This window comes from Rhinolophus sinicus, linkage group LG15 (genome assembly GCF_036562045.2).
Source record: "Rhinolophus sinicus isolate RSC01 linkage group LG15, ASM3656204v1, whole genome shotgun sequence".
NCBI lineage: Eukaryota > Metazoa > Chordata > Mammalia > Chiroptera > Rhinolophidae > Rhinolophus > Rhinolophus sinicus.
In genome coordinates this window covers 10541430-10568782 of record NC_133764.1, presented here as the reverse complement: position 1 = coordinate 10568782, position 27353 = coordinate 10541430, and the positions used below count along the sequence as shown (strand labels likewise).

Here is a 27353-nt window from a genome sequence, read left to right as displayed (position 1 = left end):
CGTTTTCTTTGAAGTCTTGATGCACTTCTCCCCAATTTCATTGCCTTCACTCCCCATTCAGAAGAAGCCACTTGAATGGCTTTATTGAAGCCATTATTCTGAATGTTGTGTTTGTCACTTTCTTTTCTTTACAATTAAAAAAAACTCTTTTATTCATTTAAGTGTGTTTTTTCAGGACCCATCAGCTCCAAGTCAAGTACTTGTTTCAATCTAGTTGTGGAGGGTGCAGCTCACAGTGGCCCATGTGGGGATTGAACCGGCAACCTTGTTGTTAAGAGTTCACGCTCTAACCAACTGAGCCAACCGGCCACCCCCTTCTTTACAATTTTAACACAAAAGATTGTGTGGTTAATGGAACCATGCTGTATACATTCTTCTGCAACTTGCTTTTTTTCATTCAATATTATGTACTTGACATTCATTCATGTTGTTCTTCATGCTGCGTAGTTCTGATATTCCAGATTCTAATCCTTTGTCAGTTATGTGTTTTGTGGGTTGTCTTTTTTCTTTATGTTATTTTTCAATGAATAGAAATTCTTAATTTTTATGAGGTTGAATTTAGCTAGCTTCTTTTTTATGATTTGTCTTCCTATGACTCATTCAAGAAATCTTTGCTTACTCCAAGTTTGTAAGACACTCTCTTATACTTGTCTTCAAAACAATTTTTTAATTTGACTTTCACATATAGGTTTTTAGTGACTTCACATTGATTTTTGTTAGTGTGGAATGAAGTAGAGGTCTAATGTTTTTCCACAACCAATTCTCCCAGTACCGTTATTGAATAGCCCACAATTAACCTTGTGATCTGCAATGCCTGCTCAGCTCTAAATCATGTTTCCATATATATATTTCTGAGCCCTTTATTCTGTTCGTTGATCAAGTTGTTTATATTGGGATCACTATACACTGTCTTAATTACCATATAGCCCTATAATCATTCTTGATAAGGTAAGGCATGTCTCCTTACCTTATTCTTCTTGAAATTAGCTTGTCAAGTTACACCAAAAAAATCCTATTGATCAATATGGAGGAAATCGACATCTTTAGGGTATTGAGCCTCCTTATCCATGAGGATAGCTCTGTCTCTTCATTTATTCTTTATTTTAATAAAATTTTGCAATTTTCTCTATAAAGCTTTGTATATTTTATTGGATTTATTCCTACTTTATGTATTTTGATATTATAAATGGCATTTTTAAAAATCATAATTTTTGTTACTGCTCTATCCAATATTCTTTCTTTAGTTTTCTCACTATTCCATTGTGTCCATCATAGATGAGTCTTCTTAAAACATTGTTTCAACATATCACTGTCCTACTCAAGACAGACAGTGGCCTGGTGAATCAAGTCCAAATGGCTCAAACTGTCGTTCTTCCTGCACCTCCATTTGTTAATGGCCCTTCTGACCCCACCTGAACACTGGCACTTCACTTTAGTCAGATTCATCTCACTTATTGTCCCCTTTGTGCTGTTATTCCTTCTGTTCTTTCCATCTCCTAGAAACCGAGGCGCTCCTCTCAGCCTGTCATATCCTTCCCATTTGTACAACTTAGTTCAAATCTCAGCTTGCTCATGAAGCCTGATAAATCCAATCACACAGAATATTCCTCCTGGATGATATCCTATGGCCCTTTTAATCTACACTGAACATTTGCAAATAATAGTGGACATTTTTGTTCATTCATAGTTGCAAGTATATCTTTGTTCCTATTTTTTGGTATTCCCAAATTGAGTTGGCCTACCCATCATTGAGAACATTGTGGCTGAGAGGATCAAAAGGTGGGACAAGAAGGTAGGACTGCCACTAGCCCACACAGTGCCTGTGTGTGAATTAGAGAAAGGCACTCAGCCTTGTGAATGACTGCACATCTTGGTATGCTGGCCAAGGGCTAAATTCCAGCCTCCACTCATCCCTTCAGCCAGTGCCCTAGTGCAGTAAGCAACCTCCACAACTCTACATGGTGGTGCTAGTGGCAGGGCTGAGCAAGATTCAAGTTTTCTATCCTCTATACTTTATTGTCCTCAGGGCCTAAAGGCCAACATGACACGTCTTTACCAACTGATGATGGAACCACAGTTTTCTCGCTGCTCCAAACCAGCCAAGTATAAGAAGCTGCTGTTTGCACTCTGCTTCTTCCACTCTGTGTTACTTGAACGCAAAAAGTTCCTGCAGCTTGGCTGGAACATTGTCTATGGCTTCAATGACTCCGACTTTGAGGTTTGTGCTAACCAGGGGTCCCTTATCCCGGCCCTCTCTCCTTATAATTACTGCCCCATGGCTCCCCTGTGGGAATACCCACAGACAGAAAGCCTGTGTTAAAGTCTAATTGGAAGAGTTTCTGCCATAACTGTGTGTGGGGCTGGGGGCGTGTGCTGGGACTATTCACAGGTGTCAGAGAACTTGCTGAGCCTCTATCTGGATGAGTATGAGGAGACACCCTGGGATGCGCTCAAGTACCTTATTGCTGGTGTCAATTACGGTGGGCATGTCACAGATGACTGGGACCGGCGTCTGCTCACCACCTACATCAATGACTATTTCTGTGACCAGTCTCTATCAACCCCCTTTTACCGGTGAGGGGGAGGTGGCACTCAACAGGGGCCAGAGGACACAAAGAAACCAGGTGGCAGGATAGGGGGTAGGGGAAGTGTTTGAGGAAAGAATATGAGATTGGGAGAAGGCAGAATGTGTGGGGTTGGGAGGCGGAGCAAGAGCGGAGTGTTGGACAAATGGGACATACATAGAGACTAGAGTCTTGGCCTGGTATTTGAAGCTCCAGAGTCCCCACAATGTGGAGATAATTATGCTCTGGCTCCCCAGGTTGTCAGTATTGGAGACTTACTTCATCCCCAAAGATGGGAGCCTGGCCTCTTACAAGGAATACATCAGCATGTTGCCTGGCATGGATCCCCCTGAGGCCTTTGGCCAACACCCCAATGCGGATGTGGCCTCCCAGATCACTGAGGCACGAACTCTCTTTGAGACTCTGCTTTCCCTGCAACCCCAGATTACACCCACCAGGGCTGGAGGCCAGAGCCGAGAAGAGAAGGTAAGAAGAGACAGACACCTGGGGGAGAGAAAGCCATTAGGAAGAGAGGGCTGTACTCAGAGCTCCTGCCTCATCAGGTCCTCGAGTTGGCCAGTGATGTGAAACAGAAGATCCCTGAAATGATCGACTATGAGGGGACCCAAAAACTGCTGGCTCTGGACCCCTCCCCCCTCAATGTGGTCCTTCTGCAGGAGATCCAGAGATACAACAAGCTTATGGAGACCATTCTGTAAGACGGAGAGGGGCTCTGTGGTATGTTGGGAGGGGGCAAGAGGAAAGGCCTTCGCCCTCTGCCTAGGATGGCTCTTCCATACCATCTCTAACCCTCCACCCTATCCTGCTCAGGTTCTCACTAACAGACCTGGAAAAAGGCATCCAGGGCCTCATCGTCATGTCTACAAGCCTGGAAGAGATTTTCAATTGCATCTTTGATGCCCATGTCCCTCCACTCTGGGGAAAGGCAAGATTATACCACTGTTGATCCTACTCCAACAATGAGCTCCCTCTTACCCTGTGCCCCCAATCTCCTTATTCTAGGTAGGCATATAGCAAAATTCAGTAAGCCTGGGCTTTGGAGCCAGACAAGTTCAAGGTTGAAAACTGATTGACTTTGCACAAGTTATTAACTTAGAAGCTTATTTAGGGCAAGTTACTAACCTCTCCAAGGATGTTTCAAGGATTCCCAGTATTGTGCATAACACTTAGTAGGTGCTTCATTAATGGTAACTGGTTGCTATTACTGTTGCTATACTTAATAAATAGCTGTCATTTTATGCTTGTTTCCTGGGAGTTGGCTTTTGGAGTGCTTCGCCCAACTGAAGTTGGGGAGCAGGGGCTGACACCACATATTCTTCTCATATCTGCTCCAAGTGCTCAATAAATAAGGACTTGAATGCATGAATAAATGAATGAATACACACTGCCTCCTTCTCCAGGCATATCCCTCACAAAAACCATTGGCTGCATGGACCCGGGACTTGGCCATGCGTGTGGAGCAGTTTGAGCTGTGGGCTAGCCGTGCTCGGCCTCCTGTGATCTTCTGGCTGTCTGGCTTCACCTTTCCCACTGGCTTCCTCACTGCTGTACTGCAGTCTTCAGCTCGCCAAAACAATGTAAGCATGTGAAAAATGTGATGGGGATTGGATGCTGGGGACGTCTTTATTCTCCTCTTTGGAGGTCCTCCCGTATTCTCACCTTCAATCCCCAGATTTCAGTGGACAGCCTCTCTTGGGAGTTTATCGTTTCCACTGTGGATGACAGCAACCTAGTGTATCCACCCAAGGTGGGAGCCAGATGTGCTTGGGTGTGGTGGAGGATGGTGCTGGGTGCAAAGGTGGGAAACAATTGGTTGAGAAGGGAGAAGAGAGATGGCAGGTCAGGGGTACTGGCAACCAAGGTCTAGACTTCTCCCCAATCTGCCCCCATGTCTCTCCAGGATGGTGTCTGGGTTCGAGGCCTGTACCTGGAAGGTGCTGGCTGGGATCAGAAGAACTCCTGCTTGGTGGAGGCAGAACCCATGCAGCTTGTCTGCCTCATGCCCACCATTCACTTTCGGCCTACAGAGAGCCGAAAGAAGAGCGCCAAGGGTGAGACAACTCCCTCAGACCTGCCTGCCCCATCCCTAGTTTGGCTCCTAACCCATCTTCTGCTTCATTCCTCCCCCATACTTGCTGCTGCCCTGTTCTCCCAGAGGCTCCAGGGGCCTGACTCCTCCTTCTCCCTTCCCTCAGGCATGTACTCCTGTCCCTGCTATTACTATCCCAACCGGGCAGGCAGCTCAGACAGAGTCTCCTTTGTTATTGGCATCGACCTCCGGTGTGGGACCATGACATCTGATCACTGGATCAAGAGGGGCACCGCTCTACTCATGAGCCTGGACAACTGAGAAGGCCGCCTCTTCTTCCTGGCTTGAGAGAGGGTCGGGGACTCTAGGAGCCAAAGCTGACAATGCACCTCACACCGAGGCTGGACCTCACTCAGGCCTTGACCTTGGTTGAATTTGTTGTGCAATGAGACCCTGGAGATACCTAGCGTGCTAGCTGTAAAGGTGGAAGGATTACATTGGAGCTCAGTGCAGTAAAACACCCGAGACCACAAGCCCTATGTCTCTCAATGGGATGGTGAGGGTTTGGGGAGAGAGGAAGCGCAAGCCTTACAAAGGATGAGAACTGCAGTGAGAGGCTACTGGATGGGGAAAAGAGCAAGGGAAGTGGGAGGCCTTGAGGTAGAGGCGTGGCCTCGAACGAAAGGGCAGGGTGTGGGGCCTAAAGAGGGTGTGGCTAAATTGGTGCTGGACTAGAATGGGGGCGGGGCCTACCTTGGAAAGGCGCGTGATCCAAATGGAGTAAGAGTTTGACAGATAGGGATCCGGGCTAGACCCAGTACGTTGCACCCGGAACTCTGCAACCGGCATTCGGCGTCCTATTCTGCACCTGCGCTGAGGCGAGCGGGACTGGCGAAAGGCGGGGCAGGGCCCGAAAGGAAGGACTTCGGCGCGAGGAGGGGCGGGACAACGAGAAGGAGGCGGGGTTGGGGAGGGGGGGCGGTGTTTGTGTTGGAAAATCCAACTGCGCCACGGGGCGGAGCGGCCCCCCCAGCCCCGACCTGGGAGACGGGGGGGCCGCTCGACCCCCAAGGAGACCTTGGGGAGTCTGAACACCTGGAACGCCCTAGAATCAGGTAACGGGGAACGGCGAAAGAGGAAAACCATCTCCGCTCAGGGGGGCGGGACGCCTGAGTCGCAGGCGGAATAGAGCTGTGGATGGACGTTTGGGTCTCGGTAAAGGACTGGGAAGAAGACTGGGGCGCAGGACGTCCGGGTCCCCTAGTAGAGAGCAGGGTGGGGTGAGGGAAGAGCTGAGAGGCAGGTGGCTTGGGTTCTGGGTATCAAGAAGGGCTTGAAAGGATTCCCAGTCCCCCTAGGGCTGGGATTCCCCTTCCCGACAATGGGGGGGGGCGGGGCGCGGCGGTCCCTAACACTTAACGGGCAGGACTAAAGGTCAGAGTTTGCAGATAGATCTGTGTGGTGGCTTCTGGAGATCGGACGTGGTCAAGCAGGGATGTGTCTCCTGTCCCTGGGCCACTTCCCACAGGTGAGGGGTACAGCCTCAGCTCTTACCCTCACACCAGGAGCCCTGATAACCTCCCTGCAGTGGCCTCCGCCTCATCCACTCCACTGCACATCACGTTCCTTTACTCGGCGTCACCCCGCTCGTCTCCTCATCCCTGGTCTTGTCCCACTCTGCCCTCTCCCGAGTTCCTAGCCCTCGCCCTTTTTCGTGCTGAACCTTCCCGACGTTGCCACGAGATGGCGAGGGCGAGACGCACAGCCCGAACTGAGAGGAGTGAGGTGGGGGATAAAGCCATGAAACAACCGAATCCCCTAGCCCCGGCCGGAAGGAAAGGTGGGCTGAGGTGCTCTTTTGGCTTCCAGTCAGTCTTCTCAGTCCCTCACAGGAAATTGTGGACGGGAGGGCGGAAGGCCGAGGATGGGGAGGGGACTGGGGACTCAGTTTTCGCCTCTCCGGACTGGGGTAAATAGTGGGGAGGGGCAAGCGGGTTGGTTCCTAAGCAACGCAGATTCGCTTCCTGTCTAAGGTGGCTTGTGGCAGTGACTTGGGATGGGAGTTGGTGAAAGTGGGGGACTGGGAGACTGGGGATGGTCGCGGACCGGACGCCTAGTTCTCCGGACAGGGAGAGCCTGGGAGTAAGGAGGGAGGCAACGAATTGCCACCAAAATGGACTCGACGGTCCTCCGGAGGGAGGAAGGACCCAGGCGCTGCGCTGAGCTCCGCTCCGCTCGCCTTCCTCCCGGGGGTTGCTTGCCCTGTTGCCAGAGTAACTGGAGAGCCAGAGTCTAGAGCCAGATTCCCGAACTCTCGCGTCCGCCCAATCCGCTCCAGCAGACGTCCCTGACATCAGGCTCCTGGCAGCCAATGTGGTGGAGGCATTATAGAGCGACAGGAAGAGGGAGAGGGGAGGGGCAGAGGTAGAGGGAAGGAAGGAGTAGCTGTCCCGGACCCGCACGTGCACTCCCACACGCTCGCGCCCAGTGCCCCTCCTTCCGCCACACGCGCCCGAATCCCCCCCTGCGCCTGCGCCGCAAGTCGGCGCTCGCTGCCCCACCCCCCATATTGAGTGTGTGTTTGTCTAGTGGTCCTAGGCTGTGCTCCTCACCCCTGTGGGACTCAGACCTCTGGGTACGCCTGCCATCTTTCGCGAGGTCTCGAACCATTAATGCTCAGCTTTGGGTGGAATGGGCCGGATTTCCCACCAACCCCCCCAGCTGGCGCGCCACTCTCCCAGGTGGGCTGGGCGGAGCTGTGGTTTCTGGCCCCTATACTCCGCCGCTGCCTTCCCGGGTTCTGGTTTGAGTTGCCTCCTCAAGAGGAACGGAACGGGTACCGCGTGCCCCCTCCCCGAGGCTTTACTCGCTCAGGCTCAACTGCTGTTGGTGGCGGGGGAGAGCGCTGCGGGGAAGCCCGGGACAACTCGGGTGATTCTTCCCGGGCCATCGTCACGCCCCTTATTCGCGTGAATTCTTCTTTGATGTGCACCCAAATCCTTCCCATTCCTAATGTTTTTTCCCCACTCGCTCTGGTGCTCTTTGCACCTCCCTCGGTTTCTTTCGAACTGTTTGTACCCCTCTCCACTTGTCCTTCCCGGCTTCTCCCGGTTATATAACTTCCTCTAGCCGTGTCCTGGTTTCAACTCCACAGACTCCGCCCTGGAACAGCGTGGGGAGGGGCAGGAGAGTTAGGGACCCAGACAGATTCCGGCTGGCGGCCGGCAGGGGCACGCGGGATCCCACAGATGGGAGACGAAGTACTGCGGGACCTGGTACCCCCCGCCCCATACCTCCCGCTTCCCACCTGAGATCTTGCCCAGGAGAGAGAAGGCACAGTATCTCTGAGAGGCGTGTCGGGACTCCGTCAGAAATATGGGTTGGGAGGTCAGGGCTGGAGGCGGAGAGGTGGAGCCGAGCGGCCCGAGTCCCTGGAATTGGACTCGTATTGGGAGTAAAAGAGATAAAGGCAGGAGCAGGATGCCTGGGTCCTGGTCCCACATTGCTTCCCCTCCTTTTTGGGTTCCCAGAATTCCTAAGGCTATTTCCCAGGAAGCTCAGCCAGCGGCCCTCTCCGCCCCTAAGGGTCAAAGGTGTGTGTTAGAGGTGGCCTGGAATGATGTCACCAGTGCACGTGCCCTGGGATGGTTGCCAGGCAATGAGGCCTCCTCCCGTTTCCATTCCGGCCCCCCACCTCTGCCCCGAGTCCAGTTCCATCCCCGTGCCATCTTTTCCCTCTCTCCCTTCTCTTGGCCTTAGCATCCCGCAGGTGGGAAACCCTGGCCTGGAGTTTTGTGAGGGGGAGGGGCACGGGTGTGGTGTGGTGGAAAGACTTTACCCCTTTGCTGGGCTAAGAGAACTCTGGATCGCTTTTCCCTAGACTGGCACAAAAGAGCTTTCCCTCCAAGCCCCCGCCCCCCTTGAAAGAGCCTCCCAGATGTTTTTTTTACTTTTCCACCTGCTGCATTGCCAAGTATCCTAATGCTCCAGTGTTCATTTTGTGTTGGAGAGTGGTGGCAAAATACCCCCAGGAGAAGAGCTGTGTGTGGTATGAGGGATTCACTGGACACCCGCTCATCTCTGACCTTAATCAATGGCACCACCACTTTCACGCCAACAGCAAGGAGGAGGGTCAAGAAACAGTATTAGAATGAAAAGTCAATGTGTTTATCCTGTGTAGGTGCGTGGAACTCTCTCTTGAAGGAAGAGGACTCAGTTGATAGATATGGCTGCCCTTCTCTATTAAGTCCTGGGGTTGGTTATGGTATTAGAAAAAATTGGTTTCCCTTTTAATGTACCTTAGAGCTTCGGCTGTCAGATCAGACTTCATTCCATTCCCAGCTCTGCCACTTAGTGGCCATAGGAACTTAGAAAGGTCACAACTTCTTTGAGCCTCATATTCTTAATCTGGAAAATTTAAGTATCAATACAGTACTTACCTTCTAGGCAGGTGGAAAGATAAAAATTAGATAATTTATACACAGCACTTAGCACAGTGCCTGGCACAGAATGAACACTGAATAAATGCTTGTTGTGAAATGCTTATTATTGCTAAATGATGTTAGTTATTACTTTTATTATTAAAGTTGGTAGGCCAGGACCTTAGGAGTTCCTTAGGGAGGAGTGGAGAGTTTGTGTTAATTTGTTGGGTGGGGGGAGGGGGCTGGGGATTAGCTTCCACTGCTTTGTGCACTTTATTTGATGAAGGCTTTAGCCAGATTTGTATTGCTTTCTGTAGGATTATTATCCCCCTCTTGGAGAAGAAACAGCTCAGACTATTCCTCTGGCTGTGAAAATAAAATAATTGTATTGTGGTTCTTGACTTTTAAGCAAGACCCCAGTCCCCCTCCTATGTTGTTCTCTAGAGCCTTTCAATTTTGCAAAGGGACTCCACAGTTTCCTTTGCGGGGACGGGGCTTGTCTGAGGGGTGTGTAAAAGGTTGGGGTGGGTGGGTGGGTGGAGAGAGACTAGTGTTGGGGGCTGGGGGGGGCGGGTAGTTAAAGGAAGAGACCGGAAGGGAGGAGGAGGGAGCCTGCTGGTGGGGAAGGAGGGAGGGGAGGAGGAGGTGGAGGAGGAGGAGGAGGAGGAGGAGGAGGAGGAGGAGGAGGAGGAGGGAGGGGGTTGGGGAGAGCCTGCTACAGTTCTTTGTTTGACTCCGGGACTCAGGGACGGGGAGGAGGAGGGAGGGAGGCAGAGGCTGCAAGCGCCGGGGCAGGCCCAGGAGGCAGAGGGGGGACCGTCTCCCCCGCCCCCCCCAGCCCCACTCCCCCCCCCGCTGCTCCCCCCTCCCTACCCGGACTCCGGGGGCACCGCCGGGGGACAGACACCCAGCAGGTAACCCCGGCCTGGCTCGCCCTCTCCTCTCGGATTTTCCTCCACACCCTCCCGTGTGACCCCTTTCCCCGGTTCCGTCTCCTTGTTTTCTCCTGGCCTTGCCTCTTTTCCCTGGCCTTCCTTGTTCCATCTCCCCCACTTGGGCTTGTCGCCCGCTGGCCGCGCCGCCGTCTCGTGCAGCCCGACTCCCTTCACCTCGCCCGACAGCCTGTGCGCCCCAGGTCTTTCCGCGGCACCTTTCGGGGCTCTGTCTCGCTGTTTCTTCGGGCTTTGCTTTCCTTCCGACCCGTCCCTTAGGGCTCTGAGGAAGGAGGGAGTCCCTGTCCTTTTCTTGCTCCCCCAGTTTCCCGCCCCCCCAACTCTGGCCCCCTTTCTCCTTCTAGCAGTCTCTAGGGGTGGGGAGAAAACCGGAATTTGGGGGGCCCTCTGGAGGGGCAAGGGGTTGTGTGTCGCTGGGGAAAGGGACGGTGTGTGTGCCTAGTGGGGGTGGGGGCGGTTAGTGACCTGGCTGTCTCTGTTGTCCCTTTAAATGGCCCTCACATTTCTGGGGACTCGTGTGGGGGGGGAGGTGGCAAGCCGCCTGCCTGGGGGGCAGGGCCCTCGGTTAGTCCACACAATCAGGGGTGGTAATGATTTAAAGGGACAGTCTCGTTGTGGCCGCTGCCACACTCCGCCAGCGGGAGGGGGAGCCGGCAAGCCATGTCTGGGGAGGCTTGGCTGACAAGCAGGGCATTTGAGGCTGAGTCTGTTTTGAGGCCTGCCAGGTCTGGGACAGTGCTATGGCTGAGAATGTGCAAGGGTGACAGCTTGCCCAGGGAGACATTCAGCCTTTGGGTTCATGGACTCCTTGGCCAAGAATCATTGAGTCCAAACTACAGATCCTGTAGGCCACCAGGTGGGGGCCACCGGCAGGTCTGCAGGTCAGCAGCCTGGCCTGGGCACATTGGAGTTGGCCCTTCAGCTGCCCCTTTTGTTGTTTGGCTCTGTGCACAAGAAAGTCCCAGCCCCTCCCCCAGATCCCTCTCCCCATCCACATGCCCCCCCAAAAACACACCCACCCCAGCTGTTGGACAGATGAATTACAGCCTAGGCTCGGGGCCAGGGCTGGTGAGGGATTAAAGCTCTGGGGCTGGCCCTTTAAATGGCTGTTGGCCCCTCCTCCACTCTGATGGCCAGACACCCCATACATACCCCTGCTGACCCCGTTGGCTGCCCCTCACTCCTCTTGGTTTGTCCTAAGGCCTGGCACTCCTGTTTCTCTAGGCTAGACCCTCCCCAGCGTCCCCTTGCCCCGTAATATAACCACATATACAAATGCTACAGACTACACAAACACACATTTCCTGGTCCCACATTCTGAGTGTTCCTGTCCTGAAGGGTTCTAGCCTCAATCTCCCTTCTCCAGCTGAAGCATCTTGTCATCCTGGCCTCCCTAGCCTGCAGCTGACCACTACCCTGGCCCAGTGAGGGGCCTTGCATGGGTTAGAAATAGCACCTCCCTGGGGGCAGTGTCATCAGCAGTGGAGGCAGCTTGCAATACATTGCATCATGGAGGCTGGGGGCTGGAGGCCTGAGTCTCTGGAGCAGGAGGAAGGATGGGGGCTGGAAGGCCAGAGAAGGGAGAGAGTAAACTGAGAGCCCAAGCGTCTGGGGGAGCCCAAGGGTCTGGGTCCTTAAGGACAGAAAACGGGGGGTTAAGGGAGCACAAAACATAGATCTCTGAGGAGTGAGTTTGAGATGAGGGCAGACAGGTCTGACCACTGGATGGACACTGGTTCTTGGCCCCTGGACGTAGGCTAAAAGACCTAGCTTCTTGTCTCTGAGAGTTAGGAGGGGAGAGAGGGCCTCTATCACCTTCTTGGGCCACATAGGGGAAGGAGGTGATGGGGAAACAGGATATGGCCTTGAGGGGTGGGATGGAAGGGAGGCTTGCAGCAGAGGCCACTTCCAGACCCAGGACCAGAGTCACAGTCCTTGCTAAGGAGGAAGGCTTCTCCCTGCTGGGCCTGTTCATCTAGTCTGGCCACCTGTGCTGCTGGTAGAGACCTGCCTGCACCCGCCTGGGGGAAGAGGAGGGGGCAGAGTCCAGAGGGTGGGGTTGACTGGTGTCTTGATAAGGTTAGGGAGGAGGCAGAGCTGAAGGAAGAGGATCTGCATGCCTGGGGCCAGGATTGAGGCTGACTTGGGTGCAGATGTCAGGGGCGGCTGGGCCTACTCTGGTGCCAGGGACTCTCAGCAGGAGAGTCCAGTCAGAAGAGAGATCATGGCTTGGGTGTCCACTGTGGACTTACTCAGAGTCCATAGCATGCTCCCCTTACTCGCTGGTCCAGACTGCTTCCTAAAGGGGAAGGGTGGATGACTACTTTAGGGATGGCTTTTTCTGGTTGCCATGGAAACATTCTCCCATCCCATCTGACCACCACAGCCAGGTTTCTCCTCAATAAGGGGGTAGGCAGCACAGGAAAATTCTCCAGTCTGGGAGACCCCATCTCTAACTGGTTTTTTTCTTTCAGGTTCCCCCAGGCACCATGCCAGCCCCATAGTACTACCGATCCCACCCACTGTGGTCTGCTGCATCCCACTGCTGGGGCACTGGTTCCAATGAGATAGGGCACAACAAACTCCATCTGGTAAGTCCTACCCTAGAGCACTGCACCCTATCCCACCCCAACAGTCCAATTCTGTACCACATGCTTGAAGAAGTGTGGTATAATCTTTATCATGCCCACTCCTCAGAATGGTCCAGTCCAACTCTGAGCATCCCCCCACCATGTGGTGTTTGAGTGGTTCAGCCTTCCTGGTTTATGGAGCTCCCCTCTGTTGCCTATGAATAGTTCCGTCCTGTACTTCACCAGTCTCTCCACTACCACCAAAAAAATCTCTCCCCAGTGCTACAACTCATTTGCTAATTGAGTTGAATTAAGCTAGGGTTTGCAAGCTGGAAAAATAGAGGTGAGATACACTGGAGGGATTTTTCTTGGGACGAACGCGGAGGGCTTTGTCCCTATAAGAGTTGTTGAACAGACTGGCTTATGGCGGGTGATTGGAAATGGATTTGGAGATACACTGGAGACCATGGCTACAACAACCTGCTGTTGCCATGGCAATCTTGGCATTTCACCTTTCCTTCCGGACCCCTTTCTGTTCTGTTCTCTCCCCATTGCACTACAGTATTTGGCCCCCCCACACACACACCCTAAGTCTTACTCCTCTGCTGCTTGCGGCTGTCCTGCCAGTTCTCAGCCTGAGGCCCTGCTTCACCCCCCATTCCTCTATAGGAGAAAAGATGGTACCTAAGCCAGGGACTTAAGTTCTCTGAGTGTGCTTTGCTCTTCTCCATTACTCACTGAGTTTTTCGAGTGGGACTGTTTTCTCCTATGTATCTCTATTTGGCAAGATGGTTTGTACATTGGGGTGCCTCAGTGGAATTGTGTTGAATGAATGTGTTAACTGAACGAGCTTCATTGCCAAGAAACCGATGGCTTCTGGGATCTGCTGCACAGTCTCCTACCCACATCTCTAGACGACATGAGACATCTGGGATGGTAACATGGGGTAGAGCTGAGTGGCAAGCTGACCCAAGAAGTGATCTGTGAGGATGAAACCAACAGAGGGAGAATAGGACAGAGGCATTATAGAAGAGTGTCAAGAATGACACTCTGGAAAGAAGCCCAGCACTTCCATTCTCTTGCAGAATGACCTTGACCAAACTTACCTAACCTCTCTGAGCTTCAATTTCCTCATCTGTAAAATGGGGTAATAAAACCTCTTACGTCAGGTTTTGGGGAGGAGTTTTAAAAATGTATAGAAAGTGATTAACATGGTGCTTGGCATGTAATAAGTATTCAGTAAATGCTAGTAATAATCATAACGGGAGCCCTAGGGAACTGGAGGATAAGCAAGGATGTTGAGGTATAGGACAGAACTTGATTGAAGTCAGACAAACCCCCAATCACTGATCCAGCAAGGCCTCAGGATTCAGGGGAGTGAGGGGAGGAGTCAGTAGGGTCAGTCGCTCCAGTGTTTCCCTGACTCTGTTCAGGAACATGTAAGGCAAACACAGAAGGGCATGTGCAGAGACACACGTGATCACACAAGTGATGCAGAGGCAGACCCAGACAAAAGACCGAGACAGGAGCCAGGCAGACACACAGACAGAGACAGCAGCGCAGAGTCGTGTAGACAGGCATAATGACAGGAACGCGTCAGACACAGGCACTGAAGGAGACAAGATGAGCAGATATGCAGGTGCACGTGGAGACAGATACCAGGACCCACACACAGCCGACCTTGTCAGACAGAGTGGTGAACACAGCGGTCCAGTCAGAGGCAGACACAAGGCTCGCAGTGACACATAGCGGACCAGGGCCGGCACTGTCACTCCTCGGTGGGGGGCGGGGAGGGGCCAACAGCGGGGGAAAGCTGGGGAAGGGAATCCCGAGCGGGCGGCCTGCCCGGGTGGCTGAGTCACAGCGGAGCCTCAGCCGGCAGCCCTCCCCTCCGCCTCCCCCTCCCCCAGGTAAGAAGCGAGCCTGTAACCCCTCGCTTCCACCCGGCAGAATGAGGCCTGGCAGGGAGCGGGGTGCGGCGGGGTTCCCGGACCGGCCCCACCTTCGCGCGCGTGCAGCGTGCCTGCTGGCTGACTGCTCGGTAAAACCCTGTCTGCGGGGTCTTGTCTTTGGCCAGCATGTGAGGCTGCCTGCGTCCGTCTGGCCCCCTAACCCGCGTCCCGCGGGGCTGGAGTGGTGCGTGGAGGGGCTTCTCGGGCCTCAAGCCCGGAGAGAGTTAAGTGGGTGTGATTGATGGAGTGGGTCTCTCTCGGGGCCCAAGGGGGAGGGGGTCGGTTAAAGTCTCCGAGTCCGGAGCCCGGATGGAGGGGCGGAGCTGGGCTTAACCGGGAGTGCCCGGATGGAGAGGGCGTGGCTTCGGCAGGAGAGGAATTAACTCTTTATGAGCGGCTGACTCCCGGGACTGTGGGTTGGGCGGTAGAAAATGGAATGTCTGCCCTAGAAGTATACGGTCCTAGCTTTGGCCGCGTGCATCTGCCTCTCATCCGTTTTTGAGGAGTCCGTGGTTGTCCCTTACCCTTGGTTAGTACGGACACCAGGAGTCGGAGAGGGCTAATTCCTGCCCCAAAGCGAGAATGGAGGTGAGAGTGGACCGCGAGCCGGCTGCCGGCGCCTGGGGAACAGGTGTGAGTGCGGAGTTGGGATTGCCGGCGCTGGGAGGGGCCGTCGTTCGGTAATACGAGAGGGGAAATTCCGCGGGACCCGTGGTGAGCGGTGTGTGGGCTGAGTTGTGTCTGTGTCTGACTGTGTGTCTGTATGTGTTCAGGGAGGCGGAGGCTGAGTCAGTGGGAATAGGGGAAGGTTTTCTGGGTGACTCACGCTCCCCCACCCCAAGCCTGAATCAGACCCCGAGGGAGGGCTTTGTACGGGAGGTGTATGGGGAGTCAGGCGCTTGGGTCCCGGGTGAGGGACAAAGATCCAGGGTGTTTGGTGAGAGTGAGTGTGTGATTAGTATACAGGAAGTTTTTGTTCTCAAGTGAGGGCTGCTGTGTTCTGAATACCGGCGCGGGGGTGTGTGTGGATAAAGGTGGAAAGGGGCTGGAGGGACAGGGCTCACTGGTTTAGGGAAAGCTGAGTCAGTTCCCCGTGGGAAAGGGGAAGTGGTAGAGGGGAAGTGTCATCATCGCAGAAGGGGAAGCTGCATTTCCTGGTAACTGGCAGCGCCCTCGGCACCACTTCCCAAGCGGGTATCTGTGCCTCTGATATCTGGAACCCCCGTTCCCCGTTTTCCTATATCTGGGCTATGGGTCCCGGGACTTCGGGGGGGGGGGGCAGCCGGTCAGGGCGTACTTGACCGCAGTTAAGCGCTGTACTTGTCCCAGATCTTGGTTATTGACCGAAAGGCTGTACGGTGAGGAGAGTGAGTTCTGACATAATCTCCGCGTGAACTGCGGAGATGGTCCGCAGAGCCCAAGCGCCTGCCAGGGCTCGGCGGGGAGTGGCACGCTGGGACCTGTAGAGTCTAAGCGCTTGCCTGCAAACAGACGACCTTGCACAGCGGACGGAGGACTGTTTTCACCAGAAACCCTCCTGCCCTTGTGGTCTGGGTGGAAATTTCCCCACAGCGCAGACTTTTCTCAGCGAGGGCGAACTTTCCAGCCGCCCCCAGCCCCTTGTCGCGCGTTCTCCCCCAGCTTCCTGCCCTGCTCAGGCTCCAGCTGGAGCGCTGGCCCCGCCCCCGCCGCTTTGTACTCGACATTCGCCTCTCGCAGCTCTTTGTACTCTAGACTTTCAATGGACCGATCCTGGGAGCGGAGCAGGCTCCCTACCTGAGGGGACGCCGGGTAGGCGAGGAGGAGGCTCTGGGACCAAGATCCTGGGCTCAGAGATGGGAGAAGTAAGAAATGGGGCTAAAGGGAAGGTGCCCAGGAAGGGGAGCGCCGCGCTGTCTTGGGTCGAGCCAGCACCGACGGGAAGGGTTGGGGGGTGGTGTGTGAAGGAGGAAGTGAAACGGGTTTTGGGTTCTTTAAGGGAGTGGGCGGTGAGAGTGGGACAAGGGTGATGTCACCGCCTGTCGGGCCCCGCCCTCCTCCCTCCCGATGGACCCCCCCGTACACTTACACACTCCGCTTCCGCTGCGCAAGTAGCCACGTCACGGGCAACCCCCGAAATCCCCCCTCCCTTGGGGGGCGGGGGCCACGTGGGCCGTGGGGAACCGCGTGGCCCCGGCGGGGAAGGGCATAGAGGATACCAGAGCCACGCAAGAGGGGCCACACGGGACCGTGGTGCGCGACTTCTCAGAAGTTGGGGGGTTAAAGGGGATTTTGGTTTTGGGGGTCGGCTGGTATTGAAGACCGAGAGAGCCAGAAGTGCAGGAGCTGAAGGTACTGGGTATGAGGCTGGGTGCTTGACCATGATTTGGGATGGTATCAGGTGTGGGGGATGAAGCGCTCAGATCGCGGCGCCGGCGGGTTTGGGTGCCGTAGAAGTCGCCGTGACTGGCCAGCCCTAAGCAGTCCCAAGGGGCACTCGGAGTGGGGAGGTCAGGCACTGGGGCGAGGTGAAGTGAGGATGGGGAGCGACGCCTTTGTCTGCGTTGCGCATCTGTCTGCTGTCCGTCGGTCTTACGGCGGGCGGGGCGCGGGGGGGGGGGCGTCTCGGGTAGACTAGAGTGGAGCACGGGTGGCTTTGTGGGTGCGTGGGATTTGCGGGAAGCGCCATCCCCCAGGCCGGCTGGGGCGTGCGACTCGCCACCTTCACTCACATGGGTCATAGGCTCGGCTTGCCCCGTCAGGTCCTAGATGGAGACCCTAAGTAGGAGCCTCCGGGTCACCTCGGGGTCACCCGGGGCTGAGCCCGTCTGACCGGCTCCGCCGCCCCTCCTCCCCCGGCCGGCAGCAGCCAGGCTAACCTCGCTCCTATTGGTCCCTGGCAGGCTGTTACTGAGGCGGAGACGCGGGTGATGATTGGCTTTCTGGGCAGAGAGGCGGTCCTGTGATTGGCCGGGTCCCTGGAGCTCGCCGACGCTGTGAGAGGAGGCTCCCACGGAGGCCTGGTAAGCAGCCGCTGCGTTGCCTGTAGGCTCCGGACTGGCGGTCCCGCTCCCTGCCACTCGTTCAGGCTTCTAGCCACTCTTCTGGGCTTCTAGTGGCTCCTTATGTCCAGTGGGCCTCCTCTCAGGGAAAGCCAAGGCCGGGCACCCTGCGCAGATGACAGATCTGTGGGTGCCGCTGCCAGGCCAGTCTAGTCCCTGGGCCCCAACTGTGCTGGCCAGGTCACCTCACTTGCCTCTTTCTCTCTAGAATTGGCTGTGAAAGGCCCTGGGCGGCCATCTGGGGGCAGTGGGCTCTCCTGTCAGAGCGGCTGGAGTGGGACCATCACCCCAGAGAGCTGGGGCAGGGGGCTGTGCCCCATCTCCAGGGCTCCTGGGGCCACTGCTGACCTGGTAAGGGGAAGATTGGGGCAGGGTTGGCTGTGTTTCCACAGGCAGCTCAGGCTCTGCCCCCAGTAAGATCATAATCTCTTCTCCCTGATTCAGGCTGGATGCATCGGGCAGTGGACCCTCCAGGGGCCCGCGCTGCACGGGAAGCCTTTGCCCTTGGGGGCTTGAGCTGTGCTGGGGCCTGGAGCTCCTGCCCGCCCCATCCCCCTCCTCGTAGCGCATGGCTGCCTGGAGGCAGGTGAGAATTTGGGCCATCTCTCTCTCTGTCTCCAGGTACTCATCTTCTCATCTATACCCTTCAGTCTCATTCTCTTGAGTTTTTGCCATTCTGTGGGCCTCAGTGTAGTCCTAGTCCTCAGCAGTTTTCTCTTATTCCTTCAGTCCCCTCCTTAGTAGGTAGGGACAAGACTGTTTTATCTTGATGTACATTAACAGACCCCTTCTCTCTTCAGGTGCTCTGCCAGCATCGGGCAGTCCCCACTCTCTGCTCCTCTACCCCCTTCACATGGCAGTAGCTCTGGGCACCCCAACAAACCGTACTACATTCCAGGGTGAGTGAGGATTCAAAGGTGCTGAGGATGGGAGGTAAAGGTGGAGCCTTGAAAGAGTTCCCCCAAGTCTGACCACCCTCCCTTCCCAACCCGTTTTGCTCTGCAGTACACCCACCCCAAGACCTCTCCATGGGAAGCTGGAATCCCTGCATGGCTGTGTGCAGGCATTGCTCCGGGAGCCAGCCCAGCCAGGGCTGTGGGAGCAGCTTGGGCAGCTATACGAGTCAGAGCATGACAGTGAGGAGGCCATACGCTGCTACCATAGTGCTCTTCGATATGGAGGAAGTTTGGCTGAGCTGGGGCCCCGCATCGGCCCACTACAGCAGGTGGGATGAGACAGGACATAAGAAGCTAGGATTGTGCCTTCTGGCTCAATGCCCTGATCTTATGTCTACTTCTGTCCTGTTTCCTGCACCCTTCCTCCACCTCCCCAGGCCCAGCTCTGGAACTTTCATGCTGGTTCTTGCCAGCACCGAGCCAAGGTTCTGCCCCCACTGGAGCAAGTATGGAACTTGCTGCACCTTGAGGTGAGGCTGGGGCTGGGTGGGCTAAGGAGGAGGGCTGGGCCAGGTCTACACCTGTGCCATTCTCTCTCCTCTTTTTTTTTTTTGTCCTCAGCACAAGCGGAACTATGGGGCCAAGCGGGGGGGCCCTCCAGTGAAGCGAGCTGCCGAACCCCCGGTAGTGCAGCCTGTGCCTCCTGCAGCACTCTCAGGCCCCTCAGGGGAGGAGGGCCTCAGCCCTGGAGGCAAGCGCAGGAGAGGCTGCAACTCTGAGCAGGTAGAGTTGTATGTATGTGGGCAGGCAGGCAGTGAGTGGGAGGATTGGAGCAAGGAATGGGATTCTCACACCCCCTTTTCTTCTAGACTGGCCTTCCCCCAGGGCTGCCGCTGCCTCCACCACCATTACCACCACCACCACCACCACCACCACCACCACCACCACCACCCCTGCCTGGCCTGGCCACCAGCCCTCCATTTCAGCTGACCAAGCCAGGGCTGTGGAGTACCCTGCATGGAGATGCCTGGGGCCCTGAGCGCAAGGGTTCAGCACCCCCACAGCGCCAAGTGAGCACCTATCTGTTGTCCCTCATCTTTCACCTGCAAGTCCCTGTGTCCTCCATTCCTCACTTAGTGTCCTCATTTGTCTTCCATAGGAGCAACGGCACTCGCTGCCTCACCCATACCCATACCCAGCTCCAGCCTATACCACGCACCCCCCCAGCCACCGGCTGGTCCCAGCTGCACCCCCAGGCCCAGGCCCCCGCCCCCCAGGAGCAGAGAGCCATGGCTGCCCGCCTGCCACTCGTCCCCCCGGAAGTGACCTTAGAGAGAGCAGAGTTCAGAGGTCGCGGATGGACTCCAGCGTTTCACCAGCAGCAACCACCGCCTGCGTGCCTTACGCCCCTTCCCGGCCCCCCGGCCTCCCCGGCACCACCACCAGCAGCAGTAGCAGCAGCAGCAACACTGGTCTCCGGGGCATGGAGCCGAGCCCAGGCTTTGTGAGTGGTGACCACAAGTGGAGGGTGGAGCGAGGCAATCAGTGGGGGCTGGTATGAGGTGGCTCCAGCAGCCCTCTGACCACCTCACCTTTCACCTGCAGTCCAGCGCTGACCATTACCAAACTCCCGTGCTGGAGGTCTCTTCTCGTCAAGGCCGCCTGGGGCCCTCGGCGCATAGCAGTCGGAAACCTTTCCTGGCAGCTCCCACTGCCACTCCCCACCTGTCCCTGCCACATGGCCCCCCCTCATCTCCTCCATCCCTCTGTCCCCGCCTCTTACGCCCCCCACACCCCCCTGCCTGGCTGAAGAGCCCGGCCTGCCGGTCAGCCCGTGAGGATGGAGAAATCTTAGAGGAACTCTTCTTCGGGGCTGAGGGACGCCCCCGCCCTCCTCCCCCACCCCTTCCCCACCGCGAGGGCTTCTTGGGGCCTCCAGCGCCCTGTTTTTCTGTGGGCACTCAGGATTCGCACACCCCTCCTACTCCCCCGACCACCAGCAGCAGCAGCAGCAGCAGCAGCAGCAGCAGCAGCAACAGCAACAATGGCAGCAGCAGCAGCAGCCCTACTGGGCCTGTGTCCTTTCCCCAACCTCCCTATTTGGCCAGAAGTATGGACCCCCTTCCCCGAGCCCCCAGCCCAACACTGAGCCCCCAGGACCCACCTCTTGCACCTCTGACTCTTCCCCTGCCTCCAGCTCCTCCCTCCTCCTGCCACCAAAATACCTCAGGAAGCTTCAGGCGCCCGGAGAGCCCTCGGCCCAGGGTCTCCTTCCCAAAGACCCCCGAGGTGGGGCCGCCAGGGCCATCCCCAGGCCCCCTGAATAAAGCCCCCCAGTCCGTGCCGCCGACAGTTGGGGAGCTGCCTGCCCGAGGCGCGCGACTCTTTGATTTTCCCCCTACCCCACTGGAGGACCAGTTTGAAGAGCCAGCTGAATTCAAGATCCTACCTGATGGGCTGGCCAACATCATGAAGATGCTGGATGAATCCATTCGCAAGGAGGAGGAGCAGCAACAACAGGAGGCGGGCGTAGCACCCCCGCCCCCCTTGAAGGAGCCGTTTGCTTCTCTGCAGCCTTCATTCCCCACTGACACACCCCCAACCACCACTGCTGCCACCACCACCGTCATCACCACCACAACCACCACCACCACCACCACGGCCACCCAAGAAGAGGAGAAGAAGCCACCAGCCCTACCGCCACCACCGCCACTAGCCAAGTTTCCTCCAGCTCCCCAGCCACAGCCGCCGCCTCCCCGACTACCCCCACCAGCCAGCCCGGCCAGCCTGCTCAAATCCTTGGCCTCCGTGCTGGAGGGACAAAAGTACTGTTACCGGGGGACTGGAGCAGCTGTTTCCACCCGGCCTGGGTCCTTGCCTGCCACTCAGTATTCCCCCAGTCCCCCATCAGGTGCTACAGCCCAGCCGCCCACCTCAGCGGCCCCTAGCGCCCAGGGCTCCCCACAGCCCTCCGCTTCCTTGTCATCTCAGTTCTCTACCTCAGGTGGGCCTTGGACCCGGGAGCGCAGGGTGGGCGAAGAGCCAGCCCCAGGCCCCAAGACCCCCGACCCGCCTCCCCCACCCCTGCCTCTGCCTCCTGCTCGCTCCGAGTCTGAGGTGCTAGAAGAGATCAGTCGGGCTTGTGAGACCCTTGTGGAGCGGGTAGGCCGGAGTGCCACAGACCCAGCAGGTCCAGTGGACACTGCAGACCCATTGGACAAGGCAGACCCAGTGGACAGTGGGACTGAGCGACTGCTGCCTCCTGCCCAGGCCAAGGAGGAGAGTAGTGGGGTGGTGGCAGCAGCAGGACCAGGTAGCAGTAAGCGGCGGCAGAAGGAGCACCAGAAGGAGCACCGGCGGCACAGGCGGGCCTGTAAGGACAGTGTGGGGCGGCGGCCCCGTGAGGGCAGGGCAAAGGCCAAGGCCAAGGCCCCCAAAGAAAAGAGCCGCAGAGTGCTGGGGAACTTGGACCTGCAGAGTGAGGAGATCCAGGGTCGTGAGAAGGCACGGCCCGATCTTGGTGGGGCCTCCAAGGCCAAGCCACCCACAGCTCCAGCCCTTCCACCAGCACCTGCACCCTCTGCCCAGCTCACACCTGCGTCAGCCCCTGTCACTGGGAAGAAGGCTCGGGAGGAAGCTCCAGGGCCACCTGGGGTCAGCCGGGCTGACATGCTGAAGCTGCGCTCACTTAGTGAAGGGCCCCCCAAGGAGTTGAAGATCCGGCTTATCAAGGTAGAGAGTGGTGACAAGGAGACCTTTATTGCCTCTGAGGTGGAAGAGAGGAGGCTGCGCATGGCGGACCTTACCATCAGCCACTGCGCTGCTGATGTCGTGCGTGCCAGCAAGTGAGTTAGGGGCTGTCATCCATGAAGCTGCTGACCTGGCCTGCTGGGAGGCTCCCTTCCCCCATCACCCTATTTCTCTCATATCACTGTCCTCCCACAGGAATGCCAAGGTGAAAGGGAAGTTTCGAGAATCCTACCTTTCCCCCGCCCAGTCTGTGAAACCGAAGATCAACACTGAGGAGAAGCTGCCCCGGGAAAAACTCAACCCACCCACACCCAGCATCTATGTATGTATGCCCCTGCCAGAGGGTTCTAAGACATTGTTGGGGGCCATTGGGGTTCTCTGAGCCTGATCCAGCCCTGTTTCCTGGTTGTCTCAGCTGGAGAGTAAACGGGACGCCTTCTCTCCGGTGCTGCTGCAGTTCTGTACAGACCCTCGAAATCCCATCACCGTGATCAGGGGCCTGGCAGGCTCCCTGCGGCTCAGTGAGTGTGCAGGAACAGAAAGGTCGGGGAGGGCTACAAGGATCTGGGGCTTCGGGACCCTCGGAGAGCCCACACACTTCAAAACCCAGGACAGTGGCTATAGTGAGCTATCCTCAGTCAAAGATAGGCCATATTTGAAAGGTGCTCTGAGTGATGGGTCAGCTGGCCTCAGGCTTTTCTCCCATCTGTCTGTTTCCAGCATTAGGCAAGTGGCAAGGGGATGTTATCTTAGGGCCTGGTTAGTCAGAAAACTTGGTTTTCTTGGTGATTAAGGATGCAAAGAATACAGATTTTAGAGAATCCCTGAAGACCCATGGTTTGGGGCTTTCTCTTTTTTAACCTTTATTGTGCAAAGTCTCAGACACATACAAAAGTAGAGGGAACCATATAGAAAAAAAAGTCAATATTTTTTCCTCTATGCCCATATATTTTCCCTGCCCTTTACTGAGTTGCTTAAAGCACTTTCTAGGCCTCACTTGAGTAAATCTTTCATTGGATCTGATGATACACTGCCATTCATTAAGCACCTACAATGTGCCAGGGTGCTGTGCACATGTGGCCTCATGCACACCTGAGGACTCTGACGGAGAGGCTGAGGCTGAGTAGCGGTGGGAGAAGGGGTTGGTGATGACCAATCCTTCCAGCTTCGTGTTGGACTTGGGTTCTTGCCTATTCCTCCTGGGCTGACATCTGCAAAGCCTATGTCCTGCCCGTCAGAGGCTTGGGGAGTAAGAAGAGACAGGGTGAGTTGGGTCCTCACTCCCTGCCTTCTGCCTCTGTCCCAACACCCTGCTTGGCCCTCCCTTGCAGACTTGGGCCTCTTCTCCACCAAGACGCTGGTGGAGGCGAGTGGCGAACACACAGTGGAGGTGCGCACCCAGGTGCAGCAGCCCTCAGATGAGAACTGGGATCTGACGGGCACACGACAGATCTGGCCCTGTGAGAGCTCCCGTTCCCACACCACCATTGCCAAATATGCGCAGTACCAGGCATCGTCCTTCCAGGAGTCCCTGCAGGTAAGAGGCCAGCATGGGGAGGCAGGGGTGCAGGATCAGGGGAGTTGGGAGTGGGGCTGCAGCTGAAATGCTCTTGGAAGGTAGCTGACCCAGGCCTGCCTACCCCTGTGACCAAGCAGGAGGAGAAGGAGAGTGAGGATGAGGAGTCCGAGGAGCCAGACAGCACCACAGGAACTCCTCCTAGGTATGGTACAGTATGCCTCTTCCTTTCATGACTCCTTCCCTTCCCTGTGCTTTTCCACCAACCTGTGCTCTTTGCCCCTGCAGCAGCACACCAGATCCGAAGAACCATCATATTATCAAGTTTGGCACCAACATCGACCTGTCTGATGCCAAGCGGTCAGTGGGGCTCAGGCCAGTAACGCTGGGGCAGCAGTGCTGATGGGTCTGCAGAGCCAGGGTAGCATCTCACTTTTGTTGCCGCCGCAGGTGGAAGCCACAACTGCAGGAGCTGCTGAAGCTGCCCGCCTTCATGCGGGTAACATCCACGGGCAACATGCTGAGCCATGTGGGTCATACCATTCTGGGCATGAACACGGTACAGCTATATATGAAGGTCCCCGGCAGCCGAACGCCAGGTGCGGGAAGCGCGCGGGGGGCGGGGCTGATGTCTGCTGCTCCGTCAGCCAATGAGGGCCAAAGGGCTGGCTTGTGGCGGAGCGCAGGCTCCGCTCTGCCAGCTACTATGACGTTCTCTGTTGCCTCCTGCAGGTCACCAGGAGAACAACAACTTCTGCTCCGTCAACATCAACATTGGCCCAGGCGACTGTGAGTGGTTCGCGGTGCATGAGCACTACTGGGAGACCATCAGCGCCTTCTGCGACCGGTGCGCGCTGCCGCTACCCCTGCCTCCATTAGATCTATTCCCCCTTGTCCCGTCCCTGGGTCCCCAGGTTTCCATCTGACCCCTGTGGCCACCCCGCAGGCACGGCGTGGACTATTTAACAGGTTCCTGGTGGCCAATCCTGGATGACCTCTATGCTTCCAATATCCCTGTGTACCGCTTCGTGCAGCGCCCTGGAGACCTCGTGTGGATTAATGCGGGGACCGTGCACTGGGTGCAGGCCACTGGGTGGTGCAACAACATCGCCTGGAACGTTGGGCCCCTCACTGGTGAGAGGGTGGGGCACAGAGCCACTCAGCCTCGCGGGGATGGGGGGAGATTGGAGGGCAGCCAGCTGTGAGGGAAAGGGCTGGGGTCCAAGTGGCTGGGGCCTGTTTGAGAATCCTGTAGTGATCCCCTCTGGCCCGCAGCCTATCAGTACCAGCTGGCCCTGGAACGATACGAGTGGAACGAGGTGAAGAACGTCAAATCCATTGTGCCCATGATTCACGTGTCCTGGAACGTGGCTCGAACTGTCAAAATCAGCGACCCCGACTTGTTCAAGATGATTAAGTGAGGGTCCTATTTGGGAGGGAGCCCATCTCCAACTACCTGGTCCCGTTCTTGTCTGCCTTTCTAATGTTACCCCGTTCTCCATCTTCCTCTCAACCCTTTACCATGCTGTAGTTATTACTGTGCTGGGGCGGCTGACCCTGCTCTGAGGAGCTCTATTTTCCAGTGGTCCAAACAGACAAAACCGCATGAAATTTCATCTGTTTCAGATGGGAAGGCCCTGTAGGTGTGGGCTTCTGTCCCGCTCTGCCCGCAGCCCTGCCTCATTACCACTCGCCCCCCACGCAGGTTCTGCCTTCTGCAGTCCATGAAGCACTGCCAGGTGCAACGGGAGAGCCTGGTGCGGGCAGGAAAGAAAATTGCCTACCAGGGCCGGGTCAAGGACGAGCCCGCCTACTACTGCAACGAGTGCGACGTGAGTGGACCGGCTCTCCCTCTCCTTCCCGGCAGGAAGAGTGCCCCCAGGGGCCCTCCTCTTTGGTGACTGCCCCTGCTCCCTGTCACAGGTGGAGGTGTTCAACATCCTGTTCGTGACGAGTGAGAACGGCAGCCGCAACACATATCTGGTGCACTGCGAGGCTTGTGCCCGGCGCCGCAGCGCGGGCCTCCAGGGCGTGGTGGTGCTGGAGCAGTACCGCACGGAGGAGCTGGCACAGGCCTACGACGCCTTCACGCTGGTGAGGCCCCAGCGCGGGGCCGCGGGCGGGACCCGGAGGGGTGCGCTGAGGGCGGGCTGTGGGGTGGGCCGCGCCTGCCCCTGAGCCCCCGCCCGTTTTCTCCCCGCAGGCCCCCGCCAGCACGGCGCGATGAAGCCGGATGCCCCGCCCGCCTGCCCGCCCGCAGGGCGCCGCGGGGCCACCAGCACAGGCCTGGGCTGGACCTAGGTCCCGCTTCTGGCCGGGAAGGGGGTCGGGCCCAGCCCTTCCACCCCATTGGCAGCTCCCCCTCATTTAATTTATTAAGAAAAAAAAACTTTTTTAAACAAATATGAGGAAAAAAGGAAAAAAAAAGGGAGACGTGGGGGGAAGGGGCTGGCAGCCCCTCGCCCACCAGCGCCTCCCCTCACCGACTTTGGCCTTTTTAGCAACAGACACAAGGACCAGGCTCCGGCGGCGGCGGGGGTCACATACGGGTTCCCTCACGCCTGCCAGCCGCCCGCCCGGCGTAGATGCACGCGGCTCGTGTATGTACATAGACGTTATGGCAGCCGAGGTTTTTAATGAGATTCTTTCTATGGGCTTTACCCCTCCCCAGAACCTCCTTTTTTACTTCCAATGCTAGCTGTGACCCCTGTACATGTCTCTGTTTATTCACTTGGTTATGATTTGTATTTTTTTTTGTTTTTTTTGTTTTTTTGTTTTTGTTTTTTAATTTATAACAGTCCCACTCACCTCTATTTATTCATTTTTGGGAAAACCCGACCTCCCGCACTCCCCAAGCCATCCTGCCCGCCCCTCCAGGGACCGCCCGCCGCCAGGCTTTCCCTGCGCCCCCTGTGTGTCCGGGCCCGGCCCGTCGGTCTCCGCAGGCCCGTGGCTCCAGCTGGGTTCTCATGGTGCTCAAACCCGCTCCCCTTCCCTATGTCCTGCACTTTCTCGGACCAGTCCCCCGACCCTACCCAATCCCAACCCCGCCTGAGGGTGAGCGACTCCTGTACTGTAGGGGAAGAAATGGGAACTGAAATGGTATTTTGTAAAAAAAAATAAATAAATGAAAAAAAATTTTAAAGTTTTAAAGAAAGAACTATGAGGAAAAGGAACCCCGTCCTTCCCAGCCCCGGCCAATTTTAAAAACACGAACCTTCCCCTCATCCCCCTCCCCCATTTCTTTTTAAGCGTGAAACAGCCCAGGGCCAGGGCCTACCTGGGGCAGGGACACCCCGGGATGAGTTTCTCTGGGGCTTTCTTTTCGTTTTGTCGGTTTTTTCCCTCCATGCTGGGGCTGCGGAGGGGTGGGGGGTTTACAGTCCCGCCCCCCTCGCACTGCACTGTCTCTCTGCCCCAGGGGCAGAGGGGTCTTCCCAACCTTACCCCTATTTTCGGTGATTTTTGTGTGAGAATATTAATATTAAAAAATAAAATCAGAAAAATCCTGTTTTGATAGTGTTCTGGTGATAGCAGGGAGAGTACCGGGAGGAGGGCTGTAAGCCGGTGATTGATGGGGAGAGAATGCGCAGACCCCGGCCAGGGTGAACCCCTCCCCGGAGGCGCCTGTGGAATGTCC

At 56.3% G+C, this 27353-nt stretch overlaps 2 protein-coding genes across 4 annotated transcripts in view; both read left to right on the top strand.

Moving 5' to 3' along the window:
• Positions 1 to 5373, top strand: part of DNAH2 (dynein axonemal heavy chain 2) — a 100216-nt gene extending 94843 nt beyond the window's left edge. Inside the window, exons 80-88 of the mRNA XM_019745158.2 lie at positions 2027 to 2218; positions 2390 to 2574; positions 2822 to 3050; positions 3128 to 3279; positions 3396 to 3510; positions 3986 to 4162; positions 4258 to 4332; positions 4486 to 4636; positions 4781 to 5373. Of these exons, the coding sequence (XP_019600717.2) occupies positions 2027 to 2218; positions 2390 to 2574; positions 2822 to 3050; positions 3128 to 3279; positions 3396 to 3510; positions 3986 to 4162; positions 4258 to 4332; positions 4486 to 4636; positions 4781 to 4935 (1431 nt within the window). The 3' untranslated portion in view covers positions 4936 to 5373. The remainder of the gene's footprint in view (positions 1 to 2026; positions 2219 to 2389; positions 2575 to 2821; positions 3051 to 3127; positions 3280 to 3395; positions 3511 to 3985; positions 4163 to 4257; positions 4333 to 4485; positions 4637 to 4780) is intronic.
• Positions 5374 to 5592: 219 nt separating this feature from the next.
• KDM6B (lysine demethylase 6B) lies at positions 5593 to 27227 on the top strand. 3 transcript variants are annotated; one of them, XM_074319410.1, is made up of 24 exons: positions 5593 to 5729; positions 12463 to 12579; positions 17393 to 17512; positions 17760 to 17902; positions 17996 to 18137; positions 18352 to 18450; positions 18557 to 18776; positions 18885 to 18977; positions 19069 to 19230; positions 19317 to 19517; positions 19607 to 19951; positions 20053 to 22292; positions 22393 to 22519; positions 22613 to 22718; positions 23529 to 23734; positions 23854 to 23918; positions 24002 to 24073; positions 24164 to 24312; positions 24446 to 24560; positions 24660 to 24847; positions 24989 to 25130; positions 25419 to 25545; positions 25637 to 25807; positions 25917 to 27227. In XM_074319410.1, exons 5-24 carry the CDS (start codon positions 18001 to 18003, stop codon positions 25938 to 25940), a joined length of 4989 nt encoding a protein of 1662 aa, XP_074175511.1. In that variant the 5' UTR covers positions 5593 to 5729; positions 12463 to 12579; positions 17393 to 17512; positions 17760 to 17902; positions 17996 to 18000; the 3' UTR covers positions 25941 to 27227. The 3 variants fall into 3 exon arrangements, with proteins under 3 accessions (XP_074175511.1, XP_074175510.1, XP_074175509.1); XM_074319409.1 differs by having other exon boundaries at positions 23851 to 23918; XM_074319408.1 differs by lacking the exon at positions 25917 to 27227 and having other exon boundaries at positions 25637 to 25903.
• The last annotated feature ends 126 nt before the right edge of the window (positions 27228 to 27353 follow it).